At 29.2% G+C, this 16,051-nt stretch overlaps 1 protein-coding gene across 2 annotated transcripts in view; it reads right to left on the bottom strand.

Moving 5' to 3' along the window:
• Positions 1 to 903: 903 nt before the first annotated feature.
• LOC107451248 (ATP-dependent RNA helicase DDX42) overlaps positions 904 to 16,051 on the bottom strand; it is a 38,468-nt gene continuing 23,320 nt past the window's right edge. For both annotated transcript variants that reach the window (XM_016067287.2, XM_087152494.1), the window contains exons 13-19: positions 14,776 to 14,856; positions 14,445 to 14,546; positions 13,715 to 13,816; positions 11,521 to 11,645; positions 9,945 to 10,046; positions 8,510 to 8,623; positions 904 to 1,204 (exon numbers count right to left, since the gene is read on the bottom strand). In XM_016067287.2, the coding sequence (XP_015922773.1) occupies positions 1,079 to 1,204; positions 8,510 to 8,623; positions 9,945 to 10,046; positions 11,521 to 11,645; positions 13,715 to 13,816; positions 14,445 to 14,546; positions 14,776 to 14,856 (752 nt within the window). In that variant the 3' untranslated portion in view covers positions 904 to 1,078. The remainder of the gene's footprint in view (positions 1,205 to 8,509; positions 8,624 to 9,944; positions 10,047 to 11,520; positions 11,646 to 13,714; positions 13,817 to 14,444; positions 14,547 to 14,775; positions 14,857 to 16,051) is intronic.

The following is a 16,051-nucleotide window of genomic DNA, read 5'->3' as shown; positions in this document are numbered from 1 at the left end:
TCCCCGAGTCTTCTCTCTAGTCCTGATTTCTTTCCTCGCATAACATGGCAAGAATCCAAAAGTACAGATATTAAATTATTCCAAGGAATGTTATTTCCTTCCAAGAGCTTAACAATGCCTTCAAAAAGAGAAGTACTGTTGACGCTATCAACAGAAAATGACTGCAGATGTTCAGTCACAATCTTGTTGTTTTTAAAGTAATTTACAAGGACTGTCACTATATTCTCATTATTGCTGCTCTTGCTTTTATCAATGTTTAATGAAAATAAACCATTTTTTAAATCCCAAACAAGATTTTCTTTGAAGGTTTTTGCAACACCAAAGCGTAATTTATATGATGCTGCAGTGCGATGCATTTTAATTCCATTTAAAGCTTTTTCATCTTTAGACAGCTGCTTTACTAAATTCAACAGGTCAGGGGGAAGTGAAAATGGCAGGGATTTTCAGCAAGAAAGCTTAATAACATAGCTTCACTGTTAGCAATTTGATCAGCAAGTGGTACAGAAGGTTGTGGAAGATTACTTTCGGATCCTGTAACAGAGCTTTAAACATTGGATGTAAGTAGCATTGGCTGATTCAAAAAAATAATAATTCACAGAAATTCACACCATTACTAATTTGCAAACCTACTTTGATGCATCAACTTTTGTAGATGTTCAGTTTTTTTACTGGAGCAAAATTTGATACATATTTTTGATTATAAATTCAGAGGTTGAAAAAGTTTCACTATAAAATACATCAGAAAATATGATGTATAAAAAAAAAAAATTTTTTTTAAATTGAAAATTCTACTGATCTTTCAGTGTATATTATCTTTTGAAACATTTGTCATTTAAAAAACATTTCAACTTTGAATGCAACTGGTTGAAACAAATTAGAAAAATAAAAACATTTGTACTTGTGTCTTTTAAAAAAAATTGATTTATTGATTCTTCTGTAGAAACAATCGCAAGATGAAATAACAGTATGAGGTCTGGTCTACATTACAACAAAATGGTCTATTATTATTTACAAACTTTATACAATTAAAGTTTAAGAGCGTCAAAAGGAATTTCTGGTAAATTGCTGATGTAAATTACTAACTATTGTCCCATCGGCTCTTTTTACGCTCTTTTCTGATTCTTTCTTTTTCAGCCTCCTTTTCTCTCGAAGCCATCTTCCAAGCAGTATCAGTTGCGGCAGTAAATTGAGTTTTGTACTGTGACTGAAAATATAAACAATTCCCACATTAACTAAAAAATAAAAACATGGAAAAAGATAATAAATAAATAAAAAACAAAAATGTGCAAGAACCAAAGAAGATAAGAATGTGAAACAAGTTGGGTAATAGAATTAGATTTTTGAATACATTTCTACAATTATATTACAGGATTCTCTGGAAAAATTTTTTAAAGTGGTAGATAAAGTGTGATACATCTAAATGTTTTAAGTTGTTAATAAATATTTAATTTAAAGAGAACATTTTTTTATTTCTAAAGACAAATTAAGAGACAACTGCAGACAGAAAAACAAACAATAAAATTAAAACAAGAAACAGAGATAACAGTAACAAATCTGAATATACAGTAAGTCTATAAATTGTTCATCTTGTGCCGAACCTCTCCAGTATTTCTCCCACAAGTATCCGAGTCCAGTGCAGGCAATGACTCAAATGGTTCGTGTTCATTTCTTCACAAATGTTGCATGATTGGCAGAAAGGATGTGAATTTTTTTTTATACGATACAAATGCTTGGAGAGGCAGTTGTGGCCAGTAGCAACTGATTTGTCCCTTGGCCATAATGGATATTTGACATTTCCTCTATTCATTAGTGTTCATTTGCCTCTCTTGTGTAATACCAAAAGTTCTCTCTAATAGATTTTTTAAATAACCGTTTGGAGGTATAGAAAAGGATTGGTTTATCCAAAGAAGAAAATATATATAGGTGCAGAAAATAACTCTGGAATAATTTCGTAATTCACAAAAGAAAGGTAAATTTAAGCATTTTTCAGTAGTCTTGAAAAATCTTAGCTACCAATCTTTTTTTTTTCTCCAGGTCTTGGGAACCCTGTACTATAGCGTTTTAATTCTGATTTTTTATCTACTTTTGGATCTATTTTTTTTAACTAAACCACAGTACACACAGGTCTCTTGGATAAAGTCATGTTTCTATTCTATAGATGAAGGGTTATTTTAAAGCTCATTAGACCGTTCGAACTGAACCAAGACAAAGATATTTCGTAATTTTACATTTAGAAAAATTTAGTTAATATAAGCTGAAAACAAAGTTTAACAAAAGTTTTTGCCGATAACTAAATAAATAAAAAAAAAATAGATGTTGCAAGTTAGTAATTTATCAGAAAAAATATATATTTGATTAAATAATTTACTCTTATAATATTAAAGAGCCACTATTTCACTAGCTTTGGATAAAAACACTAGCACTATGTTCATTATGAGGCAACAAAAAGATACTCAAAATCAGGGTTCATGCTCTACTATAAAAATAAAATTCAAGTACTTTTCAAGGACTTTTTCAGACTTATTATGAAATTCTCAAGGACTTAAATTTTAGTTAAAGACAGACTAAAATTTAACATTTTAAACTAAAATGTTTTGACGATAAATGTTAGTCGATAATAGCAGTACTGAAAAATAAGACTTCCATTGCTCTCTCTTAATTTCGGAAAGTGATCTAAGTATATATAAAAAAAAAAAAACAAGGGTGAGTGGCATCAAGTCGAGAATTAAATTCATGATGCATAAAAACGTCAGGTTTGAATCTTGCATTAAGGCTTATTTTAAGCTAGGTATACAAAGTCTGAATAAGCAAAGATTCGGGCAGAAGACGGGGTAGGGGGGAATGCTCTATATAATACTGTGATATCAATTAGATATTTAAAAACAACTCTGCCGGGAGACTTTTATTTAATATTTAAAGTGGCAGAAGCATTTAGACAGTGAAATTTAAATTGTTCTTAAATATAATTTTGAAATTTCAACCACTTTTCTATTTAAGAAAATTAATCAATTATTGGATGTTGCGGCTTGATTATCATTTTAAATTTATTACCAGTCAACCATTTTAAATTGAAACAGTTGCCAACTTTCACCTCAATACCTTCTGATAGATTCTTAGTAACAATTTTGGTCACTGACTTTTTTAATTAACCACTCATACTTGAATTAACTTTTTTTCAGTAGCATCGATCATACGCACCTGACATGGTCACGTGAATATGAATTGCAACGAGTAGTTTTCAAATCGAGTATAAATACGAAAATCGATGTTTGATATCGCAAAATGCGTGAATACGAATAGCGACATTGGATTTTAAACTTGCGGAAAAACTAATTGCGCTAAAAAAACGCTTAAGTACAAATCGCGATATTAGATTTTTAAATTGCTTTAATGGGAATTGCGAGTACGATTTTTGAATCACGCGAAAACGAATTGCAACACCAGGCATTAAAGTGGACAAAAATAAAAAAAAAACTGAACTTTTACAATGCAGGTCACTAGGAGGAGGGGAGGGGGAGTGCTCTATATGATACTGAGATTTATAAAAGCAACTTTTAACTATGCTGGGAGATTTTTATTCAATATTAAAAGTGGCAGAAGCATTTAGACAGTTAACTTTAAATTTTTCTTAAATATAATTTTAAAATTTTGACCACTAATATATTAAAAAAAAAAAAGCAATTATAGGAGGGCGCGACTATTAAATTACTTACTAATGAAAAATATATCACATCTTTACAGTAACTAATTCAAGAGAAAGCTTACTTCTACTTCTTTCAAGAATCCCGATATTGGGTTTTAAAATCGTGTGAATATGAATCTTGATATTGGATTATAAAATCGCATGAATATGAATCGCGATTTTGGATTTCAAAATCGCGTGAATATGAATCACGAAATTGGATTTAAAAATCGCGTGAATATGAATCGCGATAATGGATTTTAAAATTGCGTGAATATGAATCACGATATTGGATTTTAAAATCGCGTGAATATGAATCACGATATTAGATTTTAAAATTGCGTGAATATGAATCGCGATTTTGGATTTTAAAATCGCGTGAATATTAATCGCGATATTGGATTTTAAAATCGCGTGAATATGAATCTGAATCGCGATTTTGGATTTTAAAAACACGAAACTACAAATCACGATATTAGATTTTAAAATCGCGTGAATACAAATAACGATATTGGATTTTAAAATCGCGTGAATATGAATCGCGTTTTTGGATTTTAAAATAGCGTGAATATGAATCGCTATTTTGGATTTATAAAATCCCGTGATTACGAATCACGCTGTTGGATTTTAAAGACACGAAAATACAAATTGCGATATTTAATTTTTAAATCGCGTAAATAAGAGTCACGATGCATAATTTTTAGATCAAGTGAATACGAATCGCAGTGAGTAATTTTTAAATAGCGTGCGTATAAATACGAAAAACGATATCTGATATTACAACTGCGTGATAACGAATCTCAAAATTGGATTTAAAAATGCGTGAATACGAATCGAGACGTTGGATTTTAAACTCACGAGAATACAAATCGCGATATTGGGATTTAAAAACGCTTAAATACAAATCGCGATATTGGATTTTGAAATTGAGTGAATAGGAATTGCTAGTACGATTTTTAAAGCGCGTAAAAAAATTGCAACACGTAAGTTTTAAAACAGTTATATACAAAAATCGATTATTGATATTAAAATAGTTTGATTAAAAATCGAGATTTTAGCAAATTCCAGTGCAGTTCCTAATATTTAAAATTCCAAAAATCAGCCAAACAAAAAAAAAAAAAAAAAAAAAATCAAATATCGGCGCTCGTAACGAAACGCTTAGACTCCTTTCCACTCTATAGCAGAAGTCGCGGTAATCCGACTATCGGTCGGGCGGCTTGGGTTTCTCCAATAGGACTTCATAAAAATTTTAGTTTTTGGAACATGGTCGGAAATTTTCAAAACTGGGGGAAATAAGCGGATTTCCGCTTTTTCGTGGAAGTCTTTCATCCCTGCAACACATAATTTTTAAATAAGTCTAATACGAAGATCGATGATTGATATTAAAATCGCCTGAATAAGAATCGAGATTTTGTCAGAATCTGGCGCAGTTCCCAATATTTAAAATTCCTAAAATCAGCCAAACATACATAAAATCCTAAAATCAAACAGTACGTGTCATCATCTGAAAGACGGGGAAGTCATTCTCTCACACTTCTTACGCGCGTCAAAAAGTTAAACATAGAAATACTGGAAATAGGGCTGTTTTCTTGAGTTTTCGATACTTTTCAAGGTCATTTCGAAATTTTCAAAGATTTAATATCATTTTCAAGTACTTCTAGGGGCCCTTGAAAATCAAAATGAAATTCAAGTACTTTTCAAGGCTTTTTCAAGGCCGCGGGAACCCTGCAAAATATATACAGTCGAACCCCGCTATAGTGAACCGTCTGCGGACTCAGTAATGTGTCCACTATAACCGATGGTTCACTATATCCAAATTTTTTGAAGAATAATTTTTGCATAAGACAGTTGAATGATTGAAAATTGGCTTTGCAATTTTGCATAAGTTATTTAAAAAATTATTAACTAATTAACAGATAATAAAGCAAAAATTGATGGAAAAGGAATTACGTCGCTAAATATTAGTCTTATTTTCACTTTTTATGAAAAAAATTTGTGATTTTTGATTGAACACAATTTGATTTTAAATTGAGTTCATCAATTTTCTTATCTACAATGTGCAAAGAATGCAAGATTTTTACATTTTGAACAAGATTTCGAACCATATTAACAAAGCATCTTCTACGTTTTCTCTTTCAGCTCCACACAGTTTTTTCGATGAAACCATGTTTTTGTCGTATGCCGCAAGAATTGCACTTCGATTTTTCCAAATGTTTGAAACTGTAGATTTTGACAAGGAAAATTCCTTACACAGTGTCAATTGATTGGTTCCATCATCAATACGCTTTACAATTTTAACTTTGTCCTCTATCGAAAACGCTTTTCTCTTTAGAGAATTTGCCATTTTCACTGCTTTTGAAATAAAAATCTTGTCTCAAATAGATAATGTAAGAATATGAAGAGAGCAGCTGTAGAATGAGTTAAATTGTTGCCCTTCTTGATTGTTAAGGGGTGATTTGTAAAGAATATGGTTTGAACAGATAAGAAAATTCCAAAAATTCAGCAGGTGGCCAAGTTAACTAGTTGTAGAGCAAGCTTGGGGAAAAGAGATAAAGCGAGGCTTGTCAGGGAGGGGGGAGTATAAGATAAATGATCTGTTTGACATTTATTACAGTATAGTTAAAAGTGATAAGCATAAAGGAGAGTAATATGACACATTTTATAGGAATGCATTCATTTTCAGTCCCCACGCCTACAAGTTTAAAGATGGAGGACTGAAAAAGATATTTAAAGAAATGAAATTTGAGTCCACTATAACCGAGTTTCCAAGTTCTAAGCTGTTCACTATAAGCGTTAAAAATAACATTATTTAAATAGGAATACGGACGGGACCGCTAAAAAAGTTCACTACATCCGAGTGTTCACTTTCTCCCAGGTTCACTATAGCGGGGTTCGACTGTATTTACAAATAGAAAATTTTTCAATTGAATGAATTATCATAAATATACTCCGAAACTTTAATTGTATGAAGTTCGTAAACATCGAATACAGTATCTAAAGGTTATTTAATACTTCAAAAAAAAAAAAAAAAAAAAGGAATCTTGAAGTTTGAACAACTCAGATGTCTTGGTATGACAAATTATGATTTCTAAAAATGGCTAGACATAAGCAGAGTTAGGCTTGTCATAACTGTTGCATGTCCACTACTACAACAAAGCTCCTCTCTCCTGGCTGAGTAATCTAGGACAAGTAGTGCATAACTTTCTGATCCATTTCTTCTCTCGTCAATCATTACTGGGAGCCTTCGGTTTCATAAAAAATTTGCTACAGTCAATTTTACAACAACCAATGAGCTGTCGACCCTATTCTATAATTTACGGCTTTCAATGATATACTACGTAACCTATATTTTTTAACCCAACCCAAAAGACAAGAGAATTTGCAGATCAAGCATTGGAACAAAACTAGCTTTTGTGCAGGACTTTTTGATGGAACTAATGCATATTTGCATTACATAGACAGGAAAGCCACAAAAACTATCCACCGTTAGCCCGGCCACAAGGGAATTATAACCCATAATCCCTCTTCCATAGATTTTAAGTCAGCAGTGTGGTTGGTATAGCCGCACAATTTGTACTGACTAGTCATTCCTTGGATTCAAACCTGGGTCACCTCATCAGGAGGTAAGTATTATCCCCCTGAGCACTGCGACTGCCATTTTTGTATTCAATTGTTCACTTTTGTTCCTTTTTTTTTGGACTAATTTTTGGTTGCATGCCATTGAAAATAAAAAATCTGAATTTAAGAGCAGCAATAAAATTGTTATAAGAAGTTTAATTTTAATTGAAAGTTAAGTTTAATCGAACAAAAGATGAAATTGGTTATGCCATGTCAAACATTAATAACTTTACCTACTCAAGATAATATAAATAAACAGCATTTTAAATGTAAACTAAGCCTGATGCAGATAGACAGAAAAGGAGAGAAAGAAAAATTTTTGGGTTGCTTCAGAGTTGCAAGACTCATGTTTAATTAAAGAATATAAATGAAATCTGTTAAATAGTAAACATTTTAAAGATAACATGTTTACCCTTTCAACCCACAAATGGGATATATACATCCCAAAGATTAAACTTTATTCCCTATTAGATAAACAGATCCCGATTTTGCATGGTTATGTTTTCAAGGTTCTTAAGGCATTAGGGAATAAAAATATGACTAAAGGAACTTGGCAACACTCTCATATTCAAAATGGCGGACTTCTATTTGCGAGCACACCAGTAAATCTCGTTTTAATTTAGGTATTTTTCGAATTTTTAGGTAAGTACAACTATATTTATGCCATATTTTATGTAAAATAGTTCAGTTTGTTCTTATTAAGTAATAATTCTACCTATTTTGTATCAGATTAGATATTTGGTCACATTTTGTTTTGTGGGATATAATGTCCCAATCGTACTTACCAGTCGGGCGATATATCCCATTAGTGATAAAAATATTACAAGACAAAATTTTGGTTTTTGTTTCGCGTATTTTATAAAGGCAACTTCTGGTTTCCATAATTTCTGGTAAGAATAAATAATTCAATACATTGATATTATTTTCATTATTTATTTCCATGTAATATATAGGTATTTTTATATTTAAGACGATCGGGACACATTGTTCCAGGAGATATCCGGGAAAAGTGGAAAACTTTAAACTCATAGTATACTTATTTTAATATGTTAGCATTAACATAAACTGCCTTTCACACTTAAATTTTAATGCTGCAAAAATCGAGTCGAAAGTGATAAAATTGTTTTATGGAGTAAAAACCCTACAAAATTACTGAAATATTTGAAAACTCATCCAATTTGAAAAAATGATTAATAAAATTTTACTTACCTGAAAAGCTGATTTCATGGCAGATAATCGATCTGTTTGAGGTCCACTAAACTTAGGTAAACTAGAATGAGACATACTGGAGACAATGCTACTTTTAGCTGCACCACCTGAATACTGAAAAAAAAAGTAAATAATTTCAAGCATTTTGGCAATTACATGTATACATAAAAATGTTTTTCTATGAATTATTTTCTCTAATTTAAAAAAAAGAATCAAAATTCCATAAAAAGAAGAAAACATAAAAAAATTTTAAAAAGGGAGAGATTTTTTTTGGAGTGGAAGATCGTAAAACGAGCTTGAAATTCAGAACTCATCCGTCAAAATCAGAGCAGTTGGTAGGTATGAGAAAAGCATTGTCATACTTTAGGCGCTTTTTTTTTTTTTTTTTTTGGTTTATAAATTTATATAAATTTTTTTTGTTTGGTTTGGTTTATAATTTCAAAATTAAAAAAAAGAGAGATTCTAACGAGGAATTAAGGACAAGCAAAAGATCTGGACGAGAAAGTTTTGCTGCATATATGTAAAATGTGTGAAGTCTTCAAATTTAAACACTTAGTAGGGTCTGAGAAAATACTATGGTGACCTGAGATTAGACACAAAAGCCTGAGAGTTGGCAGGTCTGGTAGTACAGGAAAAAGTAGATTTGATTTTGTAATGCCATGATTCCCATTATTCCTCATATACTTCAAAATTTGAAAGTCAAAATCAGAAGAGCTGGCAGTTATGGTAAAAGCAGTGTTAAACAACTTGTTCATCCATTTTTTTTTTTTAATTTATTTCAAAAATCTAAACCTTTGTCACATTTTACACAAAAAATATTTAATAAAGAATGCTGATTTCAAAATAGATCTTTTATTGATCTTCAGGTATTTTTAATAATAAAAATCATGCGATTATTATTTTGGTGATCGTTTATGAATTTTTTTCACACAAGAACATTAATTACCTCACTTGTGATCTTTTGAAATATGCTTTTCGCATACAGTGATGTACATTTTCAAACTCAAATATCTTCAAAAAAAAATTTATAATATACAAATAAGTCAAAAATAAATATAATTTAATGACGTAAAACAAAAATAAAACATATTTCAATTGAAACGCATCTTACAACCTATTTTGAATGTGATGTCACCAATTTAAATAATATAACTGCTTATTTTACTTAAATAATTCAGAAAAATGTAAACATCATCACTGATTATTTACAGAAGGATTATAAAATGTTTAACTTTTAGAATTTTGATCAATTTGAAGAGTAAATTATTTTAGAACTTACACTTACATCATTTAGAAAAAACATATGTAGAACAAATATTTTTTTTTCTTTCAATTTCTCAAAAATATTATTAGATCTTTAAATCAATTACATATAAATAAAATTTTTAGTAAGATTTGAAAATATTTCACTAATACAAGCAGATAATTTTCTTACCATTTCTTCTGAGCCAAGCCCAGGTCTTTCTCTTTGCCCACCCATGTAATTCATCTTTTTTCCTTTCCCTTGCTTAAAACGAGATTTTCGGAACCAAGAACTCTAAAATAACAAATTTAAATAAATATAAAATTGTTAACATAGTTTAAAAAGCAACAGTTGAAATTCAAAAAGTAAATTTATAATTAATATTTTACGATATATATTGTTATTAAACAGAAAATGCCATTAAGAACAATTGATCATTGAAATTCCATTACATATGGCTTGCTGTCTTATAAGTGCAATAATAATTTAAATAGCAGCAGTATAAAGGAATTGATAAAAAAAGAAAGAAAAGAAACTTTAATTTTAAGGGATGGTGCAAGAGAATTGTACAATTGAATTAACTTCCAATGCTTTTTGGGAAAATTTCCTCAAGTGGTATCTAAGTTTATATATATATATGTTTGACTTTTTGCTTCTTAAATTTGATTAAAATTTATTTTCCACACTACTAAATGTGAAAGATTCAAAAGTTCATAGCAATCACCACTTTGTTCCAGCACTCTTGATAAATTTTTAAAATGCTAATTAAACCACCAAAAACACTGAAAGCTTTAATTTTTTTTATTTTTAATTGTCTACCGTTTTAAGAAATATTTTTAGAAAAGCATAGCAGCTGGTGCCTCTGAATTAACAGCTATTTTTAAGGGTAGACATGACATTTAAGTGCTAAAAGTACAATTCCATTTTTTCACCAGCAGAATCTTAAAGCCAAACAAATTGTACCTAATTTATGGATGGATATTTTAATTTATTTTATAACCGTCATCGAACAGCCGACCCAATTTTATGGGTTTACGACTACTAATGTCCAACTCCGTAGCCTTGTAATTTTGAACCCAACCCAGAAGACAAGGGAACTCCTGGATCAAATATTGTGAGAAATTTGCCTTTGTGGAGGACTTTTAGATGGAACTAGCCTGCATTTATGTTACATGGAGAGGAAAACCACGAAAACCTACTTCGGTTAGCTTGTTTCATAAAATATCTCTTCTTTATGTTTTAATTTATTTTTTTAACTTGTTAAACAGCTGACTCAATTTAGGGTTAAGGGCTAGTATAAATTGAGTTGCAGGATTTTTATGTATTTAGACTAAGTTACTGAAGATGACATTATTAGTTTTTCAATTAAGTATTTCCATTAGTATTTAATAAAATCTCGTATTACACCATAAAGATTCACGGTGCACTTCCATGGTGTAAATAATAATATTAGCTGGAAAAACTGTTAAAAAACATTTTGTTTTTTTATGATGTTTCGAGGAGTTCACCACACATTTGAGGGTTAACCATTGTTTACTGTAATTGAGAATTATTATTTGATTTTAACACAATAAATGAAAAAAAAATTCTAACTTTTATTATTGCCCAATTGAATGCACTACATAATTGAATTTTAGCATACAGGAGTTTTTAAAACTGTAAGGATCTTCATGACTTGTCATCATGATAAATAATTACTTTGATTTCGCCACAATAACTTTTGAAGAAATTAGAGAAAAAATATAAATTAGCAAAGAAATAGAATTACCTGCATGGCTAAATCCATTAATGCTTGAGGAACTGCTTGATTTGCTCCTTCTAGATTTCTAACTAAGTGACCAGCAAATTCCTTATCTTTATCAGTTACAAGCGTATAAGCAATGCCCTTTTCTCCTGTTAAAATAAAAATATATTAAAATGATATCCTATTCATTTAAATAAAACAATAAAATTTTAGTTATAGTTGCTAAACAAATAACTGATATATTTTAAAAGTTATTTAGAAAATTATATAAGAAAACAAACAGACTAGCAATATTCAAAAGAATATTAAAACTAAAATTTAAAAATTCTTAATAAGTATTTTTTTTTTTTTTTAAATTTCTTATGAGAATCAGTTTTATTTCTTTTAATATTTCTTAAAAAATAAATAATAATAATTAAATGAACATCTTTGAAAAAAGATATTTAAAAAAAGCACAAAAAAAGGTACAATTTCAGTTTTTATATTGAAGGAACAAAATCCAATATATTTTGCGTCTGTATTTGAGTATGCATTATTCTCTCTCACAGAAATATTTTGCCCAATGTAAATTCGGGTGAAATTAGAAAAAGTAGAAAATATTAGCACAATAGAAGTCTGTGTAGCTTAGTATGAATTTTCTTCTTTTTTCATGCATTAACTGATAATAACCGATACATAACTTAAATAATGGATTAAAGCAGAACTATAATGAAATGTGAATAATCATATTTCCTAGCTGCCAACATGTAAAAAACAAAAATAGGAACACAAAGCATGATAAGCCAATCAGGGATAATAGTGACAAGTGAAAAATCCTGAAAACTTTATGGGCAAAAAATTGATATCAAGACATCAATTTATAAACTATACATGTTTCATATTTAACATAATTTCTTGAACCAACATTTTTAACTAAATTACAAACTAATGAAGAATATCACACCTTTATAGTAATTAGTTTAATAAAAACTTAATTCTTACAAGAATCTTGATATTGGATTGTAAAATTGAGTGAATCTGAATTTGGATAATGGAATTTATAAACACGAAAATACAAATTGCGATATCGTGTTCTTTAATTGAATCAAAATAATGAAATTGGCAGAAGAATTATATGTAAACATCTCGTTAATGGAATTTAGCATAAGTTTAAGAAGTTTGTTGGATTATAAGTTTTTGTTCGCGAACGAATGGTTCACAAACCAACTTATTAAGTTGCGGATTATAAAAGCAAAGCATTCCACTCACAGAAAGACTGTACAACTATTTTACAGACTAAATTTATTGAAAAGAAGAGAAAACTATAAAGACAAAAAGAACATTTATCAAACTGTAAATCACTCTATCAAGCTGTGACACAACAGGAAGTGACACATCTCTCTCCAGGAAGTGACACAGTACAGAAGAAAACACTGGCCATCTAGTTGTTTACGATTTGGACTTAGAAATATTTTCCAACAAAGATAAAAGGAATTATGCGATATTCGTGAAAAAATCACATGCCTTGCTTCTAGTTCTTAGATCCACCCTGAGTTGAAACAAAATCAGTATAAGTTGTGAAAAGGCTCTAGAATTCTGAAAAATCAGAACGTCGCTGAAAAATCGAAACAAATACGATTTAATCGGAACAGTTGGCAGCTATTTTTTTAAAATGTGATAGTTCGCAATAAAAAAAAAATTTCAAAAATCCACATGAAATAAACATAACATAAATATTTTAATTCACACAAGATGCAAAGATACCACAAAATATAGTATATTAAAAGAAATAATACAAATACTTTGTGATGATAAGCAAATAATGTTAAAAGGGGAAAAAATAAAAATCATTTCAACAAATTTAATTTTAGCAAGTTTAAAACAATAAATAATAATGAAATAATGGCAGTGGTTGTTATATATGGCATATTTGTTAATAGCGTTATTTGCTATATGACATATTCGTTATTATAACGGCATATTCGTTAATGAAACAAGAGATTAAAAAAGCAGAAACTTGTTTCTAAAAAATGACTGATTAAACTAGCTCAAAAGATTCTGAATCAAATATTGTCTAAACATGTGCTACCTGGATCCAGCCTTATTTTTCATTTGCTTTACCTACAACTTCTATCCTTATTAAAAATACATTCATAATACAAAAACAAGATTAAATTAATCCCACGATAAAATAATCCTTTTTTTTCTTTAAAAAAAAAGGTAGAGAAAAAATATTTACCTGCTCTACCAGTTCTACCAATGCGATGAGTATGGGTGTCGATATCTCTTGCGATGTCGTAATTTACAACAGTTTTTACATGAGTTATATCAAGACCACGAGCTGCATGAACATTGAAAAAAATCATTAGTTATTGCAAAATAAACCTATTTAAATATAAATTATAGAAAAAATTGATAAACACAATTTACGATAATTATAATTAATTATACTGACAATAACTTTTAGCAGTTATTGACAGTATTGATTCATTCTCATTTTGTTTCAGCAGTAATATATTGTTAGAAAAACTAATAAAAAGGCATAACAGCAAAATTTTTTTTAAAAATAAATTTGAACAAGATCGCCAAAATTATTCAGGAAAAAAAACCTGGCCTGATTTCATTGAGTTTCTCTCATTTCTTTTAATACAAAACCATTATAAAACATTTATATTTGCAATTAAAGCTAAAAATTAAAAATTTTAAAAAATATTCTTACAAGAGCAAATCGTTTGGAAAAAATATTTGACTTAATGATACTTCTAACTATGATAATTTTCCTTTCATAACTTTTGAATATTTTAATCAAATTCCCTAGATTTATGAAATTCTCTGAAATAGATTAACTTTTCCTTAATTTCTCTATTCTGTGGCCACCTAGACTGATCACATTAAAATTATTTATTGATTTAAAAAAAAAAAGCAATGCCTGATATTAACTAATAATAATGATATTAATAAATCATTACCAGCAACGTCAGTAGCCACCAAAATAGGTACTTCTTTCTTTTTGAAAGAAAGAATTACTTTGCTCCTTTCGTTTTGATCTATATCTCCATGAAGCAAAGCAACTGGAAAAAATCACACAAAAAAAGAAATCATTAATTAAAATTACGAGCAAAATAAAATACATACATAAACAACAATAAAAGCATCTAATTTCATTGAGGAAAACAACAAAAAAAAAACTATATCCATAAATCCTTTATAATAAAAAACATTGAGATGTTACAAAATAAAATTAAAATTTACCCACAAAAATTTGAAAGAATATATTAATTCATTTTAGATTACACATACCATCATATTCCTTTAATTTCAGGTTATTAGACAGTTCTTCAGCATTAGCTTTTTTGGTGACAAAAATCAGAACACTGCCAGCTTTAAAAGAAACAATAAATGGAAGTAAGTAAAAATATTTTCTATTAAAGAAATAAAGTATCATTTTTTCTTCCTTTAAAAAATATAAAAACTTAACAGCACATCCTCGCTGACAGTTATGAAATGCAATACATAGAATAAGTCAGTATCACTATATTTATAGACAAATTAAGGTAATTTTTAAAAACTAATACTAAATGTGTGATAAAAATTTACATTACATGCATTTGATCTCAAACAATAGTTTAATTATATAATAATTGTTAATTTAAATGTGTGCTGTAAGCTTAGGATTTGTCAAATAATAATGTCTTAACTAACATTACCACTTAATTTTTTCTTTAATTAAAAAAAAGCTGAACTTACTGTTTAATGAAACTGTAACGTTTATAAATTACTGCATTCATTTATTGCAAAGCATAGAGAACAATTACTATTACAATACATATTTAAAAAAGAAGATTAAATTCATTACGACATTAAAAATGACGATATTTAGTTTACTCAACTAAAACAACAATGAGTCATATTAAAAATATAATTCCTTAAAATATCTTTTCTTGATTCAAAGAAAACTCTTTTCGTTGTTTTACGTATTTTAAACACAATAAATTACCCTTAACAGAGAGCAAAGCATTAATATTACTATTTCTCCTTTCATGTTAAAAGGCTCCCAAATTTAGTTATTTTTTGTACCCTGAGAACTTGTCTAATACTGTGCAAAAGGCAAACAACATGTTAGGCAAACGACCAGAGGTTAGCCTGATGGCAAGGGGACTCTAACCCATGAACAGTCTACCACTAAGAACATATTATGTCACCACTGTGGTCTGAGCTGGATGTGGAGTATCAACCAGCCAACACTAGGATTTGAACCCAGGTCACCACATTAGGAGACCAGTTCTCGAGCTACTACAGCTCAAAGACAACAATGAAATTTTCAGGCAGATACATTGCCCCGGGATGTACATCACATAAAATAATCGCAAACACCTTACATCAATAAATACCAATTTAAAATATACCAATTTTAAGTAAATCAAAAGATTAAACAGCTAGAAGTTATTAAAATGAATAATCTAGTTTTATACAAAATTGTAAATTTTAAAAAAAATGCATTACAGTGTAACGTCCTACATCCGGACGTCCCTTTTCCAGAAAGGTCGATTTCTCGGACACTTTTCAATAATCAAAA

This window comes from Parasteatoda tepidariorum, chromosome 9, assembly GCF_982258835.1.
Source record: "Parasteatoda tepidariorum strain Cologne lab strain chromosome 9, Ptep-v5.0, whole genome shotgun sequence".
Classification (NCBI taxonomy): Eukaryota; Metazoa; Arthropoda; class Arachnida; order Araneae; family Theridiidae; genus Parasteatoda; species Parasteatoda tepidariorum.
The sequence above is the reverse complement of the archived record's forward strand: the minus strand, read 5'-3'. Positions and strand labels throughout refer to the sequence as shown.